Raw genomic sequence first — 26,251 nt, forward strand, 5'->3', positions numbered from 1 at the left:
AGAATCATCACTGTTGAGAATAAAAGAAGCATTCTCCTTTTTACTGGTGTTGGCTTTTCTATATGTCACCTTACTCATTTTGAAGGCTTCTTTTTTTTTTTTTGCTTTGCTTTTTAGGGCTACACCCATGACATATGGAGGTTCCCAGGCTAGGGATTGAATCAGAGCTACACCACAGCTACAGCAACGCCAGATCCGAGCCACATCTTCGACTTACACCACAGCTCATGGCAATGCCAGGTCCTTAACCCACTGAGCAAGGCCAGGGATCGAGCCTGCCTCCTCTTGGATGCTAGTCAGATTCATTTCCACTGAGCCACAACGGGAACTCCTGATGGCATTAATGTAACCACTGTTTTCAATAAGAAAATGGCTATAAACTAAATGATACTGACCTTTTATAATTGCCTACTTAATAATGCACTACAAATGCTAAAATTTTTTTCCAGTGATGAAATATAAAAAGTACTGAAGTATGTAATGCATTTTTAATGGTTATGAATTCACATTTAATTGCAATTAGTGTACATTTAGTGACATCTTAAACTAGTTTGGAAAAGGTTCTTTAGTCCAGTGAAAAAGTGCAGTTAAAATTTTCTCAGAGTTCTTGTCATGGCTTGGTGGTTAACAAAGCCAACTAGTATCCATGAGGATGCAGTTCAGTCCCTAGCCTTGTTCAATGGGTTAAGGATCCGACATTGCTGTGAGCTGTGGTGTAGGTCGAAGACGCAGCTTGGATCCCACATTGCTGTGGCTGTGGCATAGGCCAGCAGCTGCAGCTCCAATTCAGCCCCTAGCCTGGGAACTTCCATACGCCACAGGTGCAGCCCTAAAAAGACAAAAGAAAAAAAAATTTCTTTACCTAATTTAGGAAAACCTACCTTCATTTTATTAAGGCAGATGGGATTTCAGTATAAAATTAACCTTAGTGAATTTTTAAAATGTTCACTTTTTATTCATTTGAGTTCATTGTATTTTATTTCTGATATTCTATCTGTAATTGTATGTGCCCATATTCATACTGAGATCAAATGAGACTCATTTTTTGTCATTAATGTTTATAAAAAAACGAGCAAATTTTTGTGATCATTATCAAATTAATTCAGAAGTTACATTTTTATTAAAATACTTCCATGTTTCAAAAAGAGATTTAGGTAGATAAACCCACTGAAACAAATCTGTTAGAGATTATCTTAGTTATTGAAAAATCTATGAATTCAGAATTCCTTGATGTCTATGCACAAAATTTATATTTTTTTACTGTATGAGACGTAATTCTTTACATTTAGTATAGATTATAAATAATCTTTTTATAAATAATCTTGTCAAACAGATTTCCAGTTATTCAAGACTTTGTCACATTATTGTTGACCAACCCTCCAAATCACTTTGTTGGATACTTGTTACTCTTTATCCTGGGAGTTGAAGTATTAGTAAGTAATTTACCACCCTATAACATTTTCCAAGTCTTTTGTACACGTGTTACTCCTTTGAAATGGCTTCATTTTCCCTTTCTTCTTTGGATTGCATTACTAGGTTGTCAGTTTTTTCTACCGCTATATGCTTACAGCTGGACTCATCGCATTTGCAGGTTGGCCATTTATCACTCCACTGTGGACTCGAGCAAAGGTACAGGTGCTCACTTCAATGTTGGATGGATTCATAGCGACTTTGTCTTGATATGTGTTTAACTCAGGGAATTGTTCATTTTCTTAAGGAAAGGTAGAATATGTCCTTATGAAAATAGCCGGGTCCTTTTGACAGAAGGACTAGCATTGACTTTAAGGTTTCAGTGATTCATATAGACTTTCACATCAAAGTAAACTGTCTTGCATCCTTCTCTGAAGCACTTCCTAGATTGCTCTAGCCTCAACTATCTAAAAGCCAGGAGGAACTGCCCAGGGCAGCGAGGTGGCATAAGGGGCCACGCTCTGGACTCAAGTCAGAGGACTCATCTCCCTCCTGGTCCGGAGCCATCTCATTCTTTCTCTGGAGAAGTATATATTAATGACAGATTAGTTTAAAATATAATTACACCTGATTTTCTTCCTTTAACTATGTAGGTCATTACAGTGTGCTCCTACAAAGAATATTCTCATGTTTCCACTTTGATGCTTTCTGGTGGAGGAAACTGCAAGATAGAAATATCTTCTTTCTACCCCATGAGAACCTATAAAATTTTTCAATTAATGGGATGATCAATGATTTTTTTTGTCTTAATCTAATTATAAAAGTGTTTTAACTTATTTCCCTCCTAGATGCAATCAAATGATTGCAGGCCAGCCTTCTTAAAGATGTCCTCAATATATGGCAGGACATAATTGAATGAATTGCTTGATTGGAAATGGCAGACCTAAGTTTAAATCCTGGCTGTTTCATTTATTAGTCACAGATCTGATGCTACTTTCACTTTAACATCTCTGAGCTTGGTTTCCTCCTCTGAAATACCATGAATAATATAATCTCCCTCTTGAGGTTATTGTGAGAATTAAATGAGGCATTGTCTGTATCACACCAACTACAGTAACTATTATAACAAGTCCTTCACAAACAGTAACCATATTACTTTTTAAAGTAAGTAGATATAAGGCTTTGGCTTTTCCTTTTAGTTTCACAGCCATGTAATCTGTGAAACACTGAATACAGTTTTCTGTACCATAATTGTCTAAAGATAATTTTTTTTCTTTATTTTAGAGCACCTCACTGAGTTGGATTTTCTTCTGTTTGCTCCTGGCAGTGTTCCCACTGATGCCTGTTGTAGGACGAAAGCCAGATATCTTTCTAGTGTATGAACAACATTTTAACTTATTTTCTTTTTAAGGCAATTGTTCTTCTCAGTCAGCTCTATAAAACATGAACATGATGTTTGGTCATGAGTTTAAAATCACATGAATGAACTAGAAGTTGAAATACTAATATCAAACCATTAGTCATAATATTTTTTTCTTTTAGCCATGCCCATAGCATGCATAAGTTCCCAGGACAGAGACTGAACCCCGGTCACAGCAGTGACCCAAGCGACAGTAGTGACAATACCAGATCCTTAACCACCATCAGGGAACTCCTATTAGTCATAATTATGACCCAGGCTTTGAGAGGCATTCAACTTCCCTGGGGATGCTTCTGGGTCTTCATAAAAAATGAAATTGTGCCAGTGATAACTAAGAAAAAAAAAGCTTTTGTGCATTTCTTATATTGGAGAATTAGTAAAAGGTTTCACATTAAAAAATGTTCTTTTTCCAAAATTAAAGGGTCCAGAAGCCTTTGATGATTGATGTAATCTCTGTCTTTGCCCTTAAGCATATCCACATTTTACTTTTTTTTCTCTTTAGGGCTGCACCTGCAGCATATGGAGGTTCCCAGGCTAGGGGTCTGCCGTCCTGCGCCATAGCCACAGCAATGCCAGATCCAAGCCGTGTCTGCAACCCTACACCACAGCTCTTGGCAACACCGGATCCTTAACCTACTGAGTGAGGCTAGGGATTGAACCTGAAACCTCATGGTTCCTAGTTGGATTCATTTCCACTCTGCCACAATGGGAACTCTGAAAATTTTCTTTTCTTTTTTTTTTTTTTAACATATCCACATTTTAAATGTCTTAGAAAAATGAAACTTTCTTCTAATATGAAGGTAAAGATTTCCAGGGGAAGAAACTGTGTACCTTGACAACTTTCTCATGTTTTGTCACTTAAGTGGTTAGAAAATTCTATATAACTTACCCGAATTCTCCATTCTGCTGTTGTATTTATTTCTCTTCAATATATCCTGAACAAATCTGTAAAATAGTTGGTTACCTTTATTTTTAACTTGAAATTATTACCACATAATCTACCAGCTATGTGTGTGTTTGGCAAGCAAAATGATCACTATTTCACTTAACATTTCCTCTCTTATTTTCTAATCATGTAATTGTCTATGTTACTTTCTTTTGAACTCTTGTGTAAGCAGATTTTTTTAGCATTCTAACCTAGTCTTTAATAGATGAGTGTTTATCTTTTTTGTCTGGAAGAAGATTAACTAAACAGTTTTTTTAAAATATGTGTTAATTTTAAAGTGTTTGTTATCTATAAATTAACACATTTTATCTCACTTCTGTGAGAATGACAATATGGAATAGATTAGGAATTATTCCATTTTTGAGGCTCTGCTAATAAGTTACTTTATTATCAAAGTCCAAAAAATTACATTGAATTCTAAAGACTTTTATCTAAGTCATTCTTTATTAGTTGCTAAGTGAAAATGTTTTGCAGCTGTCATAAACTAAATAGTATGTGTGAAGATGAATTCAAACATTTTAATGTATTGTTTACTTCCCATTGCTCTGTGAGTGCTTGTTTTTTTCTCTATAAAGCCCCACTCCTTCCATTCATCAGTCTCTGCCTGCCTGTCCTGCTCAAGCATTGTTGACATGGTTGAACAGGACTTATCATATGCTAAAAGGAAAAGAAATTATATTAATGGTCTCCATAGAAATTTGGCTGAGTCACAGAATTTGAAAGATGGTTCCCAAAGGAGACAGTTTGGGGAGTGGGGAGATGCACTGGGGTTGTCGGATGGAAATCCTATAAAATTGGATTGTGATGATCATTGTACAACTGTAAATGTAATAAATTCATTGAGTAATAAAAATAAATAAAAGAAATTTGGCACGTACCTATTCTAGTAAAGATTAATTCAGGAAGCAAACTTTTTAAATCATGAAAAATCTAATTCATATTTTTAAGGATTATGTTGTTTCCCTCTATACTTTATTTATTTTTGTCTTTTTGCCATTTCTAGGGCCACTCCTGCGGCATATGGAGATTCCCAGGCTAGGGGTCAAATCGGAGCTGTAGCAGCCAGCGTACGCCAGAGCCACAGCCCTCACATGCTACTTTTTTGACCACTGTCCTACCTTTCCTTTAGCCAGAAATAGCTGTGGAAAGCACCAAGGTCAATGATAGAAAGGAACAATTTGTGGGTTATAAGTGTAGATTTTCCTTTTGTGTGAGGAAATGCTCATAGTCAGAAAATGTACGATGTACGTACTGCTATTTTTTCAAGCTGTCTTTTATATTATTTTCTGTAAGTATTTCCAGGTCAGAGAATTATAGTAGTTTTATGCATAAAAGTTTTTAAAAATCAAATATAGGTATAAGATTAAAGGTATTTTTAAAATATTGAGAAGTTAAAAATAACCCCACCCTTATAATACCTTTATCCTAAGATTTTTATTCCTGTTATACCTGTGTATTTATTTTACTACTTCATCTGATTAAACCAAATGCCTGAGAGGCTCTACATTAGAGTAAAAATATCTAATAGTTTCATATGATATGTATTCTGTAAATATCGTAAAATGTGAAATTGTGAATTTTGTTTTAAAACAGAATGGGTGCAGGCCTGCTGGTTCTTCTGCTATCCCTGCTTGTTTTAACGTTTGTCATAAGAAGAAAAAATGGTTTTGTAAATGAAGAGCTGGTGTTATATCTATTACAGGTCAGTTATAGATCTTTAATACTATATTCTGCTAATTATATACTAAAGTTGTATTTAATTATCTTCTTTTTTTTTTTTTTTGTCTTTTTGCCATTTCTTGGGCCGCTCCCGTGGCATATGGAGTTTCCCAGGCTAGGGGTCTAATTGGAGCTGTAGCTACCGGCCTACTCCAGAACCACAGCAACGTGGGATCTGAGCTGCATTTGCAACCTACACCACAGCTCACGGTAACGCCGGATCCTTAACCCACTGAACGAGGCCAGGGACTGAACCCGCAACCTCATGGTTCCTAGTCGGATTCGTTAACCACTGCGCCACGACAGGAACTCCATAATTATCTTGTTCTTAAGATGCCATCATGTTTATATTACTCAGTACCTGCCAGCTGCAAAGAAAGTTTTCTGTTTAAGATGTTACATGGAACTATGTTCTCTGAAAGGTATGAAATAACAAAAAAGGGCAATAGGAAGCCCCTCTCCCATGTCTAGAGAGCAGAAATTAAGGAGGTAAGAGGCATTTGTATTGACAAAAAGTTGAGCTGAAAGGGCCTCATCTGGACTGAATTTCTGGGTTGTCCTCTGTTGGGTCAGGGAAAAAGCTTCTTGACGTGAAAGTAGCCACTGAGTATGTTTATATGAGGAATAGCCAGTTTAAGGCCTCAGATGACATCCTAGGAGAAAATAACCTTTACATTGGTTAGTGGCTTTGTTGTGATAAAAAGAATTTTGAACTTGAAGTTTCAAAATCTCATCAGTTCCCAGCTATGCTGTGTACTAGATATGATTTTCAGTAATAGCACTTCAGTCTATTTTTAACCTGTAGGAATAATATCCAATAAGGTTGTGAAAGATTGTATAATTTTTTTTCTTTTTTTTTTTTTTTTTGTCCTTTTGCCATTTCTTGGGCCACTCCCTCGGCATATGGAGGTTCCTAGGCTAGGGGTCTAATCAGAGCTGTAGCCACTGGCCTATATCACAGCCACAACAATGCCAGATCTGAGCTGTATCTGTGACCTATACCATAGCTCACTGACTATTCCAGATCCTTAACCCACTGAGCAAGGCCAGGGATCAAACCCACAACCTCATGGTTCCTAGTTGGATTCGTTAACCACTGAGCCGGGAACTCCTGAATAATGTTGTATTCTATAAAATGATAGTTTTTGTTTTTGTAGATAAGAGTGGAAACCACTTTTTTTCTTTTAAACAATAAAAAATAAACCATATTTAGAACACTGATAAAAAAGAACACTTATTTGAGTCTTTTTTAAAAATTTACTCAGAATAAAGCTGGGATAATAGTATTTCCAAGAGCATTCTAAAATTAAAATATACAACACTTAAGAGATGTTAACTTATTCTAGAAGAACAACATAGAACATATAAAAAGAGAAAAAGTATTTTTTTTTAATTTTATTTTCCCACTGTACAGTAAGGGGGTCAGGTTATCCTTAGATGTTTACATTGCAATTACAGTTTTTTCCCCCACCCTTTCTTCTGTTGCAACATGAGTATCTAGACATAGTTCTCAATGCTATTCAGCAGGATCTCCTTGTAAATCTATTCTAAGTTGTGTCTGATAAGCCCAAGCTCCCGATCCCTCCCCCTCCCTCCCCCTCCCATCAGGCAACCACAAGTCTCTTCTCCAAGTCCATGATTTTCTTTTCTGAGGAGATGTTCATTTGTGCTGGATATTAGATTCCAGTTATAAGTGATATCATATGGTATTTGTCTTTGTCTTTCTGGCTCATTTCACTCAGGATTAGATTCTCTAGTTCCATCCATGTTGCTGCAAATGGCATTATGTCATCCTTTTTTATGGCTGAGTAGTATTCCATTGTGTATATATACCACATCTTCCGAATCCAATCATCTGTCGATGGACATTTGGATTGTTTCCATGTCCTGGCTATTGTGAATAGTGCTGCAATGAACATGCGGGTGCACGTGTCTCTTTTAAGTAGAGCTTTGTCCGGATAGATGCCTAAGAGTGGGATTGCAGGGTCATATGGAAGTTCTATGTATAGATTTCTAAGGTATCTCCAAACTGTTCTCCATAGTGGCTGTACCAGTTTACATTCCCACCAGCAGTGCAGGAGGGTTCCCTAGAGAAAAAGTATTTTTGTCAAATGACCCTATCAAGACATTGGAACATATCTTTTCATTTTAAATGGTACACTACCTGGCTTTACACCAAACCCATAGTAGCTTTGACAAAATTCACCTATAATACCATGTTAAAATTCTTATGGACTTTGTTAGAAATACCCCTAATTATTAGGCAAATTGGTTACAAAATTCCTTTTTATGTTAACTTTATTAATTTGCATGAATTCCTCTATATAATTATATATATATATAATATATACAAATACTACATATAACGACACAAAAGGAGCACAATATTCTTCAGGGAATATATATAAACTAGTGTTGAGTTGGTAAACTTTAGCTTGTAGGCTAGTGCCTCAGTGAATACTCAGGTCACAAAAATGTGTTAAGTGAATAAATAGATTTGACTGTGAGCAAGAGCCAGAGGTGGAAGACACTCAGCCATGTACACTAATATTTTACCCTCTGCATTTCCATGATTTAAGAAACCTTCCAGATTAGTAATAGGTAGTTCTAAATCGAAAGAGTGTGATGATGGATGCCAAAATATCATGAAAGTGTTAAACACCTCATTTCATGCTTATAAAGGGGAGCCTTTGCTTAGTACAAGAATTCTGACTCTTGGACTTAGCCACAAGAAAGTAAACTGGTCCAAGATTAGTAGCATTTTGGCCAGATTCCAGTTCAAGCACTTGTCCAAGTATTCTTTATAATACATAAATTAGTCTCTCATTACCTTCTTTTTTTTTTTTTTTTTTTTTTTTTGTCTTTTTAGGACCACACCCGCAACACATGGAGGTTCCCAGGCTAGGGGTCCAATTGGAGATAACAGCTGGCAACACCGGATCCTTAACCCACTAAGCGAGGCCAGGGATAGAACCCTCAACCCCTTGGTTCCTAATCAGATTCGTTTCTGCTGCGCCACGACGGGAACGCCACCTTCTTTTTTATTTACGTCTTCTGTGTATGTTTTCAGATGCTGAGTGTGGTGGTTTCCATTTGTGTTGTATATGGCACCCATAATAGTCTACTCAAGAAACAAGGTCTGCCTCTTACTAATCAGATTGCTAGCTGGATAATATTAGGTAAGAGATCAATCAAACCATATGAGGTAACTTTATATCAAAGTCATATCTTGAAATTATCCATTTACATCTCTATTATTGTTACAGAAAGAAATAATTTTTTTTGCAGGAAAATAATAATAACCAGATATTTTTTCTATCTCTTACTGGAATTTGACAAAGGAAATTAGAACTTTTGTGAGCATTCATGTGTTAATAAGAGTTACTTGGTAGAATATTTATGACTTGCTAATAAGGCGGTCTATTTACTCAGACCTGATAAAAATAAAAATGATTCCAGAAGAGATTAGGGTTTTGTGAGGAGATTCCTATGCTGAAATTTCATGTCATTTTAAAAATTCTCAGTTCTTACCCAGGGACTAGGAAGCAATTAAATTTTATCTATATTTCCCTTGCTGAAAATAACATTGATTAGTCACCTCCCAACACAGTATCCATTTTGTAAAGGCAGTTATACATTTCAAAACATATTTATAATATTCTTAAGAATGTGCATGTAGAGTAAACAAATGTCATTTAAGGGCTTCGCCTTTTCCTTCCAACTAGAAAACAGGAGCAAACTTTTAAGTCCAGATTTTTCAGTTTAAAAAAAGACAATTTTTAATGTCTATGAATGATGTGATATGCAGTTTAACTTCATTTATTTATTTACTTATTCATTTTTAATGATTTTTGTTGATCATCATTTAAAAAAAAAGAAAAAGATTATTAGATGGAACTTTACCTTAAAAGAGGATTAAGGATAGGAGTGTCTTTCTTTGGATTGCTCTTAAAATCCAGACAGAAGTTTTAAAATACAACAGGAAACAGACATGTATCTCTGAAAATTTTGATTTGCTCATTTTCCGAACACCTTCATCATTGCGTAAGTGGAAGCTGTTCTTGAACAGTAAGTGCTCTTGTACGTATAACTTTATTTTCACTATGTAATCTTCATTTCATTTTGGACATTATACTGGCCTTCCCTTTTAAATTATCTTAATTACAAAAGTTACTATTTATATTCATTCTGTACAACAATATCAGAGACTGCTCTTTCATTTAAAAAAAAAAAAAATGTGTTCAGTTCGTATTACATTCCGAAGTTGTTCTAATCCCTGAGAATGGTAAATATAAACCAGGTTCCTGCCCTCTTAGAGCTTATATTCTGCAGGGCTGGGTTAGTTTTCAAATCCACAGAAAAACTAAACATTATGAATGGGACCTATAACATAAAAAAAAAGTCTTTTCATTTTTCTGCGTAACTTCACAAATACGCACTGTATACAACATACACCAGCATATAAATAATATATGGCAAATGATAAATAGGAGATCAGATATGTCATCCTAACCACGGGGATTAGGAAATTATTCACGTTTCCTTTCTAAAATAAAGATGGGGGAGATGATATTTTGCTACCCCTCCCCCAGTGCAATTGCCCTTCTCCCACTGAAGTAGTTGCTTTCATTTCCTGAGGGGAAAATTATTTCTCTTAATAGGTTTACTTTTATTACAACCCTCATGTGTGGTGAAGTCCACTTCTGTCTCTGAAATTCTAACTGGCACATTACAACTCTTATTGCTTACTTTACAGTGGGAAAACTGGGAGGAGAAGGCTAGGAAAAATCAAATTTCTGGGGAGTAAGTTGTCTTTGAACTAAATGTCTAATTAGGATAAAAGTTGCTGAATCTTGAGTAATATTTTGTATTATTTACATTAAAAATGACAAGTTATTCACTTAGGAGTTATTACAGTAAATTGAGAAAATCTGAACCAAAATGTTAAAATGATGAAATGTAGATCTTCTCTATAGCACAAGGAACTCTACTCAATATTCTTTGATAATCTATATGGGAAAAGATTCTGAAAAAGAATATTTATATATATATATATATATATGTATAACTGAAACACTTTGCTGTACAGCAGAACTTAACACCTTGTAAGTCAACTAAACTTCAGTAAATTTTTAAATGAAAAAAATTACATATAATTATGTATAAATATATAATCATGTTATATATTTATATATAATATGTAGAGAGACTCAAATTACACAATTATAATCTTTTACAAAAAAACAAAACAAAATGTAATTTTGATTAAAAATGTAAAATTTCAAATTTCTTACAAAATGAGTAGGGCAGATGTAGCTTCATTTTAAATGTCACAGAAACCATAGATGCTTCAAATGATAATGTATTATTCAATGCTTTAAACTCACATACCCTGTGTCCCTTGCTCTAACATTACCCAAATTTGTTTCATTGCAGCCTCTTCCTTGGTCATACCTCTACTGAGTTCTCCGATTCTGTTTGATCGATTATTTAGCATTCTTCTTTCCTTGATGTCGACCTACCTACTTCTAAGCACAGGGTATAAACTCTTTTTAAATTTTAATTTCTAGTAGCAAGTTTTAAATGATATATTGACATTTCTCTGAATATTTAACCTCTGGAAATGAAAAATGTATGGATCTTGAGGAATAAATTATATTTGATTCTGTAAAAACTTTATATGACTTGATCTTTAATCTTAAGTTTTATCATTTCACAGTCTTGCTGGTTGTCTTTGTGTTTGTATTTATTTACTGAAGTTGCTAAGAAAATGTCACTTACCTACTGTGTTAGGAAGTTCTGATAGATTGTGGAGGAATTTCAGTTCTCAGACAGTGACTTAGAAGAATTTTAGTTTTTGTTGCATTCCTTTCATGCCCTTTAAATGCTTTGATTTATTCATTCTTGTTTGAGTATATTTTCTTTTATTTGTGCTCTTACGTATATCATAGTCCAAATATTCCCTCTGATTCAGAAATCTTTTAGAATATTTTCCCCAATGTTAAAGAATCCATTTTCATTGAAGATTGAAATTTTCTTGTAAAACAAAACCAAAAAAGAACAGCTTGATTTGGGTTGGATTCTGAAATATTCTCTAGAACTCATTGAAAACAAATGACATACTCTCCCATCTATTTTGAAGAAGAGAATCCTTCACATGCTTTTGAATTTTATTTCATCTTTACTTAACTCCTTATGAGAGTGAGAAATATACACATTATAGCAAATACTGTATAGACCAGACAAATAGAATAACTACCCTCACACAGTTTCAAAATTTGATCCAAATAGAGGGTCTTGGGAGTTCCTGTTGTGGTGCAGTGAAAACGAATCTGACTAGCATCCATGAGGATTCGATTCCTGGCCTCACTTAGTGGGTTGGGCATCCAGCGTTGCGGTGAGCTGTGGTATAGGTCACAGATGTGGCTTGGATCCCTGTTGCTTGGCTGTGATGTCGGCCAGCAGCTGTAGCTCCGATTCAGCCCCTGGCCTGGGAACTTCCATATGCCGCTGGTGTGGCCATTTAAAAAAACAAACCCCCCCCCCAAAAAAAACCCAACAAATATAGGATCTTGATCCCAGTTAGAATAAACCTAGGGATTTACCATTGTATTATCAACCGATTATTCCCAGTTTAGGTGATTTTATAAAGCCATTTTGGGTACAAGACTTGGTTGGGCTCTTTCTTTGGAAAGCTTAGATGTCCTATTTTAGAAACAGGAATATTCTCAAAGTCTTCTCACAGTAAACCCTAACATCCTAAATGACCTAGACCCCAGGAGTTCTTGTGGTCCCTAGATAGGAGATGATCCAGTGGGGCACTAAACTTCCTTCTCTTAACAAAGCTCCCCACACCTGTCTTTTCCTTTCTCCCACATAACCAGATCTGGAGCATAGCTATGGAGATGTAATATAAGCCGCATGGAAATTTTTACCAGTTACCTAATAAGATCTTAAGATAGATTTGCCTTGGATTTAGAACTTTGAACTTTCAAATAAAACTTGAAGTCTATCAGCATATTCTTACTTAAGAGTGATAAACATAAAAGATCTTAAAACTCTTCACTCTTTTCTCCTTTATTGGTGAAATTTCAGGATAAATAATTCAGTTTTAATCAGAATCCATCAAAGTATATATGAATTAGAATATGCACAAGTTTTTAGTCTAGGTAAGAAAGCAGAGATAAAATCATTTTTATTCTAACTCATCATTTTGGGACAACACACAAGTTTCTTTAAGATCACACACAGAGGTTGTGTTAAGGAAGTAAATGTTTAGGAGGGTCCAGATATATGTGCCAGCTCCTACACAGTCACTTAGTAATTAAAAAGCCCTTTTTATTTTTGAACCTTTAAATTCTAAAGCAATCTAAATCTTTTAATCTAAAGATTTAAAGGAGTATATAGTAGATTCAAAAATACAGTCTAGAAATAGATCTGATTTGCTAGATTATAAAATAAAGGATACTTAAATTTGAATTTTGAGTCCAAATATTTCATAATGTAGAGTGAGTTAATTATATAACTTAAATTGGGAATACATACTATAGTGTTTTTGTTTTTTCTTTTTCAGGCACACCCACAGCACATGGAAGTTCCCGGGTCAGGGATCAAATCTGAACTGGAGCTGTAACTTATGCCACAGCTTTAGCAATGCTGGATCCTTAACCCACTATACCAGGCCAGGGATCGAACCGGCGCCTCCACAGAGATGAGCAGGTCATTAACCCACACGCCACAGCAGGAACTCCTGTACTATAGTGTTTTGAATCATCAATTTCATAGTCAAAAGATACCATAGCAGATTACCATAAGCACATTAAGAAAACCTAAAAAGTAAAAAAAAAAATCACACCTAAAATTACAATATTAAAGATATAACCTTATTAATGAATGTATTAAGAAATATATTATCCAGCATCAGAAAGCATATTTACCTTTGAAAAAAAATAGAGGTAGCCTGAAACAGCACAGTCTGATAATTTCAGTTAGTGCATTTTTCATTGTCAAATCAGTTTTGCAAAACATAGTCCACCTGTTATCATTCCACATCAATATTTTGGATGACCTGGAGGGTTCTCTATGTAAATAAGTGAATAGTCAGAATTATAGGATATTTTTTAAAAATGCAGTTTTATTACTTTACAAAAATGCAGTATTAGTAATCCTAAATTCTAACAGTGCATTCTTGATTAAATGAATAAAGAAGATTCATTTTAAATCAGCATTTAATTGTTTTTATGCAAATGGAAGCTATTGTAATACTTGAAAACAGTTCTCTTAAGTTGGTTAAACATGTTCCTCTGAAATTTTCATTATATTATACCTTTGCTTAACAAAGTATAATAAAAACTAAATGTCTTGTCAGCCCTGTTCAATTTGCACAGAGACCAAACTAGCAGATCCTAATTTAGTAAGGTTTTATTATGTACACTCTGAGCCTGTGATGACATTTTATTGGTATTTCAGTTTATTAACTCAGATATGCAGACTTTATATGAGATATTAGTTGTCTAAAGAAATAAAGTCCCATAAGAAGATTGTTTTGGAGTTCCTGCTGTGGTGCAACAGGTTAAGGATCCACTGTTGTCTCTGTGGCAGCATGGGTTCAGTTAGGGATCCTGGGAATTCCATATACAGCAAGTGTGGCCCAAAAAAAAGAGAAAGAAATGAAATTGTCTTTATCAGTTTATTCATCTACATTTTACAAAAATTTTAGTTTTTGAAAAGAGGTATATCTGTTACTATTTGTAGAACTATGGTATTTATATTTTTATATATGAGGAAAGAATACTTTAATATATGTTCAAATATTTTATTTATTTATTTATTTTTTTGTCTTTTTGCTATTTCTTGGGCCGCTCCCACGGCATATGGAGGTTCCCAGGCTAGGGGTCGAATCGGAGCTGTAGCTGCCGGCCTACGCCAGAGCCACAGCAACTCGGGATCCGAGCCGCGTCTGCAACCTACTCCACAGCTCATGGCAATGCCGGATCGTTAACCCACTGAGCAAGGGCAGGGACCGAACCCGCAACCTCATGGTTCCTAGTCGGATTCGTTAACCACTGCGCCACCACGGGAACTCCATGTTCAAATATTTTAAAAATCATGGTTCTCTTTTGCTCAGAGAATACACCTTCTTGATTCAATTAAATTTTTCTTCCCTACAGTTGTAGTGTCCTGTGTAGCCAGACATACAGGTAGAACAATTAGTGTACCCCAGGTATATAATAGAGCTGTTAGACAATTATAAAATACAACAATTAAGTTATTATAAGTTAAACTGTGAATTGTATGATACAGAGAATGACTAAAAAAAGGATTGGAGTAGGAGAAATGAATTGGTACCATCAAGAACTCATATGGAGGAATTTCCGTCATGGTTCAGTGGTTAACGAATCCGACTAGGAACCATGAGGTTTTGGGTTTGATCCCTGGCCTTGCTCAGTGGGTTGAGGATCTGGCGTTGCCGTGAGCTGTGGAGTAGGTTGCAGACGTGGCTCTGATCCCGCGTTGCTGTGGCTCTGGCATAGGCTGGCAGCTACAGCTCCGATTAGGCCCCTAGCCTGGGAACCTCCATATGTGGTGGGAGCGGCCCTAGAAATGGCAAAAAGACAAAAAAAAAAAAAAAAAAAAAAGAACTCATATGGAAGTTGAACTAAAATTTTTTTTTTAATTAAAGGATAGTTGATTTACAATGCTTCTTCAATTTCTGTCTTATAGCAGAGTAACCCAATCGCATACAGTTCCCTGTGTTGCACAGTAGGACCCCATTGCCCATCCATTACAAATGTTAAAGTTTGTATCCACCAACCCCATGAACTAAATTTTAAAGAATGGCTAGGATACATGCATTCTAAATCTTTCTTTTTCAATTTTTTTTTCTTTTAGTCCTTGTAAACATAGTATAATCACATTTTGGAAAGTACGGATAAGGAGAAAAATTATTTATTAACCCTACCCCTCCTATTGAAGTTCTAGCATATTTCCTTTCAGTCTTACCTCTGTATTTGTTTTTTAACACAGTATTTAATCATAGTCAATAGTACATGTACTATTGTATCTTTATTTTCTGCTTAACATTATTTTAGAAGCATTTTCCCAGGTGGCTCATAGGCTTCCTGACCATCATTTTAATAAATATTTAATATTCTCTAATATAAATAACCTTGATTTTAAAAATTATTCTCTATTTTTTGGTCATTTTATTTCTACTTTTTATTATCATAAATAATATTTTGAGGTTTTTTTATGTATATGCTTTTTATATACTTAGATTATTTCCTGTGTTCACTTCTCAGATGTAGTATAGGTGGGCCATAGAGTATGATTTTTTTTTTTACTTTTGTCTTAAGAGCAGTACCAGTTTATAATATTACCAGCAACCTATGAGGGAAAACCTATTTCATCATATCCTTCACAGTATTTGGTATTTTCTTTTTAAAATAAGACTATTAAATGCTATTTTAGTAGGCCAAAAATGGTTCAGCTTTGTATACTTTTCTGTACTTGTTTCACTAATGATATTTTCTCAGGTATGTATTGTCTGTTTATATCCTTTGGGTGTTTTAAATCTTATGTACCAAGTGATTTGTGTATGCTTTCTCAAACCTAAACGTTTTCTTCTGCCTGATCTTCAGTGTTTTAGTTTTATGATCTGTGGTAGAGTTTAAAGCATTTTGTTTCTTTTGCTTTCTTGTGTTTAGGAATAGTGCTGTACAGAATAGAGTTCAATAGTTAAAGAAGTTGAAAGAGAAATAGAGGCTTTCTTGTTTGGACTTGGTTTGTTTGATTTTGTTTTGTAACCTCCACCTAATCATGAAAACTCACCAGATACTGATTATGAGCTGAGCCTGTAGTGATGAAAAGACACAAAGATTTTATAAACCAGTGGGGAGTGCACATATGTAAACATGTGATTAAAACAGTGTGATAAGTACTATCTTATGTGGAGTATTTGGGGGATTACACAGGTAAAGCACTTATCTAAATTAGAGCAGAAAAGGATTAGAAAAGGCACCTGTCACTGTATTATCTTTTGAACATTTCTTCTTGGTCCACATTATAATGTCCACATTGTATGCCAGCCTCGACATGTACCATATGTTATTTAACCAAACTCCCCTCTGGATATTAGGTTATTTTCCTTTTTCTCTCTTGTAAACAATATTACAACAAACACCTTCCTATGGGAATCATAGTGCATGTGTCCGATTATTTTCTCAGGATAAAATCCTAGTATACTGGATTATGCTATATGAATATTTTTGAGATTCTTGGTAAATAGTATTAGATTGCCTTCCAGGAAGTGTTTATTCCTCCATAGAGTGTATGAGAGTTCCTTTTTCACTATGCTCTTGTCAACATTATTTTTTAATATGGGTAAATTTTATAAGTGCATATGGCATCTCCCTATTTTTTAATTTTTGTATCAGTTATTAATAAGGTCAAAAATATTTTCATGTATTTATTGGCTCTTTTTTTTTTCTTTTTGAGAGTTTCCCTTGTTGCACTCACTTTTTAAAAAACTGGGGATGTTCATCTTATTCTTCTATGTATATCAGTAATTTTAACTCAGGAATTGTCTTTTACCCTTGTCTTTATTTTTTCTTTCTTTTTTGCATATGTCTGTTGTTTACCTTGTGAATGATTTTTAAATATCACTACTATTTTAAACATATAATGATCTCAAAATTTAATAAATTTCAAAGAAAGATGGTGTCAGAGTTGAAATTTATTTATTTACTTTTCTTTTTAGGGCTGTACCTGCGGCATATGGAAGTGCTCAGGCTAAGGGTCAAATCAGAGCTGCAGCTACTGGCCTATGCCACAGCCACAGCAACATGGGATCTGAGCTGCATCTGTGACCTGCACTACAGCTCATGGGATCCTTAACCCACTGAGCGAGGCCAGGGCTTGAACCCACATCCTCATGGATACTAGTCAGATTTCTAACCCACTAAGCTACAATGGGAACTCCTTGGGGTTGATATTTAAATATTACTTTATTACTTTGTTCTTCAGGAAAGCCTGGAAATTTTAAATTTTATGATATTGTGATTTAGAAGTATTATCAAGATTGTTTTCTTGAGAAAGAGACCTATCAGTATAAATTTGCATTTTTCTTTGTTTAAAGTTTTTTTTTCTTTTCATTTCTCCCTTCCCACTTCCACCCCCATACCCTTCACCCCTTAGGTATGAAGCTCTTTTTCCATTAGTACTGTCATGTTTGATGTTTGTCTGGATATACATGGAACAAGAAACCCTGCAGCAATCTGGTATTTCCTGTAAACAGAAGGTAGCTTATCAAAATCATTGTTACATTTATTTGAGACTATTAAAATATTTTCTATCTTATAAGGAAGTTACAATGTTATTTCATCAAAAGTTCTACTCAAAATTAAATTATTTAAAACATTAATAATTAAGTTAAACAATTAGTTTGTAAGGAGATTTTCACTTATGACAGAAAAACATGACCGTATGTTTTATGGGCATTCTATGGATTGGACTTTCTTAGAGATTATTTGAGAGTCTCTGATGTAAAAACATCAATAGAAGTGAAGGAATAGAGGAAAAAGAATGTTCTTTATGTTACTTTCCATTGTTTTCACAGGTAATTTTTCTTTCCTGCTGTTTATTTTAGTTGGAAGAATATTTATATTGTCACAAGTCAATGTATGAATTTCATCATAAGGTGACTTTTGTGTTCCCAGTGTTATTTTTTTCTTTCTAGTCATTCCAATCCAAAATGCTTATTTTGTCACAGTAGTCATCGTGGCCTCAGTCCAAATCTTAGATTGTTTATTCAACATAATATACTTTGTATTGGCTAAAAGCCAATCAAATATTAAAGACACCTTTATCACACTGAGCTAGAGAGTGAATTGATGTCTCTTGCCTTTATTTTAATACTGAAGATAATTATAAGAAACTGGTATAGAGTATTTATAATTTTACTGAGGTCAGATAAAATGAATATTGCAGAAAAATACCTTCATAGTTGATCCATTGACTTAACCTTAACTGGTTCTAGTTAAGTTTATAAAGAGTATGGGATAATTTAAAATAAATAGTTTCAATAAAGAAATTTTACTGAAGTATATAGAATAATTAGGTTTTTAACTTTCAGCCCTGGAACATTAAAACAATGCATGATCAGATTCGAGAAAATGGTCAGACTTTCTTTAATGTTAAATATTCAATATTTTAATAATTAAATAATTATTAAATTAAAAATGAGGTTCGTTGTGTTATTTTTATTTATTTATTTATTTATTTTTGTCTTTTTGCCTTTTCTAGGGCCACTCCCAGCGTATGGAGGTTCCCAGACTAGGGGCCTAATCGGAGCTGTAGCCACCCACCTACGCCAGAGCCACAGCAAGAAAGAATCTGAGCCGCGTCTGCAACCTACTCCACAGCTCACGGCAACACCGGATCCTTAACCCACTGAGCAAGGCCAGGGATCGAACCCAAAACCTCATGGTTCCTAGTCAGATTCATTAACCACTGAGCCACGATGGGAACTCCCATTGTGTTATTTTTAAATTCTATACTCCAACTGAAAGTAGATACACCTTTTTCTAGAAAAGGGTGTTAAAGTATCCTGAGAACTTAGTAGAAGATTACACAGGAATGGGAGATGGGAAAAGTCTCCTTTTAAAATTTTTCATAAGTTTTTCTCTTGGGAGATATGGATTATCATGAGTGTACCCATCTTGCTGGAACTGAGAGACTTCCTATTTTACCAAGGACAGAAATATTTTGCTTTTTTATAGAGGGAAAATAATTTCTTTACAAATGAATTAACAGAAGAACAAAGAAACATAAATAGTTAATTTTATTACGCTTTTTACTATCATACCATACCTGGGTTTGAGAATATCAGGACACTGAGAAGTCAGGGAGAAAAGGGGAGAATGATATAGGGATATAAATTGAAGCATTTTATGGGATAAGAAAAAGCCCAATTCTTGCTTTTATTACATATACAATATTACTACAACTCTGTTCAGTGTTCAGTTAGCTATAGGGATAGATTTATTGCTGATTTTTAAAATTTTGGTCAGTACAGGATATCTTTATAGCTATTGTAGCTTAGACAGTAAGTTTGCTTTTGAGCGTAGAAGTATGTGAACTGTTATCATGCATTCATGTATTTCTTTTTATCTCACAGCTTTCCACTATCCAGTTCGCCTGTAATACTGATTTAACCCAGTTTCGAGATTTCTCTCTGGATGACATCCGTAGGGCCTTTTTCCTTGTATCCTTTATTTGAACTTTAATTTTAAGGCATCTTCATGGTAGAAGGCTTATCTGTTCTAAATGAAAAAGAAACTTGTATGAATTTGGGCATTTCCTTAACTCTATTTAGGTTTTCTTCTTAGTGACAGCCTTTTTTGGAACTGGAAATATAGCTTCTGTTAACAGGTAATTTTAAATAAAAACACCATACATGTAACCAGGAAATAATACAAATGAGATTCAGTTCTGTACCTTGCTTTTTATACTGAAGGGTATATTTTGGAAATTAGTGTGCATCAACACATACAATTCTACCTCATTTATTTTAGTGACTTTGTAATATTCCTTGATACAGTATATTTGTGTCTTAGTAAATAGATTTCAGAAAATTAAACATAATTTTTAGAAGAACATTCCTTTAAAGTTACAGTGTGAATGCTAAAATCCTCTTTCTTTTTGTTGCTTCCCTAGCTTTGATCTTGCCTCTGTCTATTGCTTTCTGACCGTGTTTAGTCCTTATATGATGGGAGCCCTGATGATATGGAAGGTTGGTTTTATTTTCTTAAGATACTGATTAATTAAGACTATGAACTCATTGTGACATTAAGATTATGTAACAGGTGACATTAAGATTATAAGGTGACAGATTTAAATAGCACGGAAAGAAAATACCTTCTCAGGTACTGCTGAATGGGAGGTGGTACCCTCTAGCCTTTACTCCAAAATATAATCTTTTTGCTTTTCTCTTAAGCCCATTTAACTTCAAGAAGTAGAGAATCTCTGTTAGTCCCAGGTAGTCCTATCAAAGATGATTAAAGCTGTGGGAAGTACAGAGTGGATCAAAACTGCATTGCTCCTCAACATCAAAGGCTCCCTGAACCTGTGTTCCCCATCCATGAGACTGCCAACATGTTACCATCTTCCCTCATAATCCCTATACCTAGAGCCAATTTATTCATTCAGTAAATATGTCATTGAAGGCTTATCAGCACCAGCTGGGTACTGAGGATTCTAAGATAATGACAGATTATCACCTTTCCAGGGGTTCATACTCTCCAGTGGAATGTAATTCATGTTCATTCCCTTTTCCTCTAGGTTCATTAAGCTTATCTTATTTCCTCTACCACAGTGCCTGACACATTTCATGTAGTTAGTATATATTTGTTTAAATAGAGGAACTAATATCTGTCTAAAATCTGATTACTTGCTATGCAGATCACACAGGTAATAATTCTTAAAAGTATGTCTCTTAATAGGATAAATATCCTTTTTTGTTACTGCACTAATACAAATGTAATTTTAAGAAGAGTTAAAAAGGTTTTCTCATATACCATTCTCTGTTGAATTATTTTACATTATTGTCTCCTTAATCTTCATTCAAATTTTTTAAATGATAGTTGTTCTTTTCTCAGTCTATTAAAGAAGATGGGCCTTTATTTAAAAGTGAGAAAAAAAAGAGGATATCTCATCGTGGCTCAGTGTGGACGAATCCAACTAGTGTCCCTAGGAATGTGGCTTCGATCCCTGGCATTGCTCAGTGGGTTAAGGATCCAGTGTTGCCATGAGATGTGATGTAGGTCGCAGATGCAGCTCAGATCTGATATTGCTGTGGCTGTGGTGTAGGCTGGCACTGCAGCTCTGATTTGACTGCAAGCCTGGGAACTACCATATGCTGCGGGTGTGGCCCTAAACAGCAAAAAAAAAAAAAAAAGAAAAAAGAAATTTAAAAAAAAATTAAAAATAAGAAAAAAAGAAAGGAAAACAAAAGTTTAAATTAAATGCTAAATCTTTAACCTCCAGCTTAATTCAGTAAGCTTTTACTGACATAATGTACTTGGTGACTTTTCTTTGATGTGGCTAGAATTGAAAGTCTTCCTGGAACTCTTTTACTCAGGTATCCTTCACTTGAATAAGTGTCTTATGTGGTCTTAAACATTTCTTTTGATAGCTTTTCCCTCCCCTCTTTGTTTAAACATCAAAAACAAATGTATATACATACATATATATATATATATATATACACATACATACATATGTATGTGTATATATATATATATACACATACGTACGTGTGTGTGTGTGTGTGTGTGTGTGTGTGTGTGTGTGTGTTTGGGGCCACACCCACTAAGCAAGGCCAGGGGTTGAACCTGTATCCTCACGGATACTAGTCAGATTCATTTCTGCTGAGCCACAACGGGAACTCCTGTATGTGTATTTTTGTTTTTTATTTTATTTTACTTTTTTTAAATTATTTTTTATTTTTAGCTTTTTACGGCCACACCCACAGCATATGGAAATTCCCAGGCTAGTGGATGAATTGAAGCTGCAGCTGCCGGCCTATACCACAGCCATAGCAACACCAGATCCAGTCGCATCTGCAACCTACACCACAGCTCATGGCAATGCTATTCTCCAAGTCCATAAATTTCTTTTCTGTGGAAAGGTTCATTTGTGCCGTATATTAGATTCCAGATATAAGTGATATCATATGGTATTTGTCTTGTTTGATTTTTAAAGCCCATTTCATCATTGTTCCCTTTGTCATTGGTATCATGATTTTATTTTAGTATTTGCTTTTTACTAATATAGATAAACTTTGAAAAATTGAAATACTTCTATGAGCAGAAATAGTATTTACTTCAAAAAGTTTTTCAAATGCTACAACTACTCATGGCATCATTTGTCGTTCTTTTACTCAGATTTTAATCCCCTTTGTTTTTGTGATGTGCGCTTTTGAAGCTGTTCAGTTAACTACCCAGTTATCATCAAAAAGGTAAGATGAATGTTTAAGGAGCATTGAATTTTTCCATTATTAGGAAATGAGAGTAAATTTGAGGGTAGTTTGTATAATTGCTGTTAAGACACTGTAATGTAGATTGTTTATTATAAAAATGGGGAAAAAAAACGCTTCACCCTTTTAGTCAGAGTTCAGTTGTCATTAGAAGAAATTAGTCAATTAGAGCCTCTAGCAGAAAAAAATGCTTTCTCAACAATAAAATGTTAAGATATTCAAGCTGGTGAAGAGTCCCCCTAGAAAACTATAAGATATAAATGTTAAATTATTACAGTTAATAACATTTATTTTAGGTATAACTGCCTCAGAACCCAAGGGATATCATTCTATTTTCCTTTGGATTATTTCTTAAATATGTATTAGACAAATGTGTTAACATTTTGTCATTTTCATAGCTTGAAATTAACCTCTAGCTATCACTAATTTACATCTGAATTTCTACACATTTGACAAAATGGAATGGGAAGTATTCTTTCTGAGTTTCTAGGAAGTTCTGGAGCAGTCAGTCTTAGGCAGCCAAGACTCTGAAAGAGAAGCTTCTATTCAGAACTCAACTCATTTGCTTTTTTGAAGCAATAAAATTGCCTCATCAGCACAGGACTGATCAGCCTCTTTGAAAGACTCTTGAGATAAATATGCTGCTTCTTAACAGTTTTGTTATTCTTGAATCAAAGTGGAATATTCAGCACTGGAAGAAATAACTAATATTAGCATAAATTTGCATGTTCTTCTTGATGAGTTTAAACTACAACAAGATGTAGCATATTATTATGTATATGCCATAATAATAAGAAAAAATTTTTCTTACACTGTTTAAAAATAGCAGAAGTCTCATTTCTAGTCTAGTACATTTTTACAGTATATGTACATGAATTTAACCTTAAAAGCCTTTATACCTTGTCAATACTACATAGAAGATAGTTAATTAGATGCAATAAAAAAACTTTTTACGGATGTAATTTTTTAGAGGAGATTTTAATTAAAGTTTAAATGAGAGCTGGAGACCTGTGGAATGAGAAGCTGGGGACCTCATCAAAATGTGTGTTTATGTATATATATATTTATGTGTATATGTGTGTTTGTAGTAATTTTATCCCGAGACAAGTGCAATGAAAAACTAAATACAAAGAGAGAAAACTGAGACAAAGGTGACTAAGATATGGCTTTATAAATGTCTTCTCTTTTGACCTGAAAACCTTTATAGATCATTGACAATACCCCCCCATTAATATTACAGTGATCCCTCAAACATAATCTGTCATACGTTGAACCCAGCAATTCCCTTTATTTCTATTGAACACTAGCTCCTCATCCTGTTTTCTTTATCTAATTCATCTCACAAGCCTAAATCTATCTGCCCCTCATTGCCATATCCACTTGCTAAATATATTTACACTGATATCATCTCTTTCTACCCACATTTTCATTTTTTAAAAAAGTCTTTATGACAATGTTCTGTTGATTTCTGCTGTACAACAAAGTGACCCAGTCATGCATATATGTATTAATTCTTTTTCTCATATTATCTTCAATCATGTTCTATCACAAGTGATTGTTCACATTTTCAATATCATTATTAGATTGCTAAGCATTTTCTTTCAACACAATTCTTGAAAGCCTAGGGGTTCAGATGGGAGGTGGGGTTTATACTAATAACTTGCCTATTAGATCCATAATGCCCAGGATGTGTTCAAGATAACAAACCAGTGAAATGATTCTAACTGGTTTTCTTTCCACTCATCCATTAAGTATGAAATGGACAATGGTGAAATAGAAGAGCTATATTAGCATTATTTTATTTTGTATGACTTTAAAACTAACTTTTATAAATATCAATGATTTACCCAGTTTCTCAGTCTGGCTTCATTTCAAAGATTTTTGTTATTTTGAGCAGAGGCCACTAACAGAGAATACCTGAAGGTTATGTAATGGTTGATCTGTTAGGAATGCTTTTGGCTATAAGAAATGAAAATATAACTAACAATAGCTGAGAGAAATAGGGATTTATGTGCCTCACAAAACCTGGAGTCTAGAAGTTGGCAGTTGAGAGCTGGTGTCATGTCATCAGCAATGCTGCCTTTCTGTTCTGCTCCCCCATTCTTGGGGCGTTGGCTTTTCTCTTCATATGTTCATAAATCACATCTGCCATCCACATACAAGAAGAAGGACTAATGGGGGGAAAGGAAAAGAGGTGTCAGCTGATTCTCCCTTTTCATCAGGGAAGCATTATCTTTCCAAATGCCCCATCCAATGGAATTTTGGATTATGTCTCAAGGAACAGAACTCTGGAGTTCCCATCATGGCTCAGTGGTTAACGAATCTGACTAGGAACCATGAGGTTGTGGGTTCGGTCCCTGGCCTTGCTCAGTGGGTTAGGGATCCAGCGTTGCTGTGAGCTGTGGTGTAGGTTGCAGACGTGGCTCAGATCCTGCTTTGCTGTGGCTCTGGTGACCCCTAGCCTGGGAACCTCCATATGCGGCGGGAACAGCCCTAGAAATGGCAAAAAGACAAAAAAAAAAAAAAAAAAAAAAAAAGAACAGACCTCTGTCTGGCACACCTTGATTCTAAACTGGAAAGTGGTTAAGGAGAAGGAAGTTGTGGATTGAAATGGGTGTAAGAAAGAGCCAAGCAAAAATGTCTGTCAGACACAGTTGAGGAATATTTTTGTTTTTGTTTTTGCCTTTTTAGGGCTGTACCTGCAGCATATGAAAGTTCCCAGGATACAGGTGGAATCGGAGCTGTAGCTGCCAGCCGACACCACAGCCACAGCAATGAGGGATCTGAACCTTGTCCTCGACCTGCACCCACAGCTCACAGCAACGCCAGATCCCTGACCCACTAAACGAGGCCAGAGATCAAACCCACATCCTCATGGACACTAGCTGGATTCGTTTCCGCTGCGCCACGACAGGAACTCCCAGTTTTTTTAAAATTTAACAACGAAATTTGGGACATTTATCTATGTTTTATACTAATATGTTTTTTTCTTTTATGGTTATTATCTCTGACAAGTCTAATTTACCTAAGGTCAGATATTATAAACCTTTGTCAAGATTTGCTTCTTCCAGCATTAAATTATTTTTTCAGTTACATATTTCACTCTGAATGGGCCGCACCATTGACACATGGAGGTTCCCAGGCTAGAGGTCCAATCAGAACTGTAGCTGCTGGCCTACACCACAGCCACAGCAATGTGAGATCCGAGCTGCATCTGCGACCTACACCATAGCGCACAGCAAGGCCAGATCCTTAACCCACTGAGCAAGGCCAGGGATCAAGCCCGTGTCCTCATAGATACTAGTTGGGTTTGTTGACCACTGAGCCACAACAGGAACTCCAGGGTGATATTAGCTTTTTATGATGTTTTTTGGTATTGTTGCTACCAAGTCGAAATTTTCCTGGGTCTAATTTTTTTAGTGTTCTGTGGAACCAAAAAGGAGAAGTTCTAAAGTCAGTCTTATATCTCAAAGAGATATCGCAATATGTAGTCATAGCTGTTTCCAATTTTATTTTATGCTGATAACTTCTACCACTAATTTAACACATATGTTTTTCAATTTCTATTACATTCCAGTTACTGTTCCTATTGTTGGTAGTACACTAGTCAATAGAGTTTCTTACTATCTATTCAGGGAGACAAATGATAAATAGAATTCTTGCAATAACAATAAAAAGTCAGGTAGTGTTAATTGTTGGGAAGAAAAATATATTGATCAGG

The 26,251-nt window shown here is 34.9% G+C and overlaps 1 protein-coding gene across 12 annotated transcripts in view; it reads left to right on the forward strand.

The window, feature by feature from the left end:
* PIGN (phosphatidylinositol glycan anchor biosynthesis class N) overlaps positions 1 to 26,251 on the forward strand; it is a 99,210-nt gene that overhangs the window by 52,559 nt on the left and 20,400 nt on the right. For all 12 annotated transcript variants that reach the window (XM_021099773.2, XM_084977283.1, XM_084977309.1 and 9 more), the window contains 11 exons: positions 1,334 to 1,433; positions 1,537 to 1,629; positions 2,695 to 2,786; positions 5,370 to 5,478; positions 8,566 to 8,674; positions 10,932 to 11,034; positions 17,691 to 17,793; positions 19,672 to 19,758; positions 19,870 to 19,925; positions 20,211 to 20,286; positions 22,439 to 22,512. In XM_021099773.2, coding sequence (XP_020955432.1) covers positions 1,334 to 1,433; positions 1,537 to 1,629; positions 2,695 to 2,786; positions 5,370 to 5,478; positions 8,566 to 8,674; positions 10,932 to 11,034; positions 17,691 to 17,793; positions 19,672 to 19,758; positions 19,870 to 19,925; positions 20,211 to 20,286; positions 22,439 to 22,512 — 1,002 coding nt within the window. The remainder of the gene's footprint in view (positions 1 to 1,333; positions 1,434 to 1,536; positions 1,630 to 2,694; positions 2,787 to 5,369; positions 5,479 to 8,565; positions 8,675 to 10,931; positions 11,035 to 17,690; positions 17,794 to 19,671; positions 19,759 to 19,869; positions 19,926 to 20,210; positions 20,287 to 22,438; positions 22,513 to 26,251) is intronic.

Source organism: Sus scrofa, chromosome 1, assembly GCF_054392235.1.
Source record: "Sus scrofa isolate SSC_HxYL_T2T_F1_AM1 chromosome 1, Sscrofa_HxYL_maternal_Yorkshire_Landrace_v2.0, whole genome shotgun sequence".
NCBI lineage: Eukaryota > Metazoa > Chordata > Mammalia > Artiodactyla > Suidae > Sus > Sus scrofa.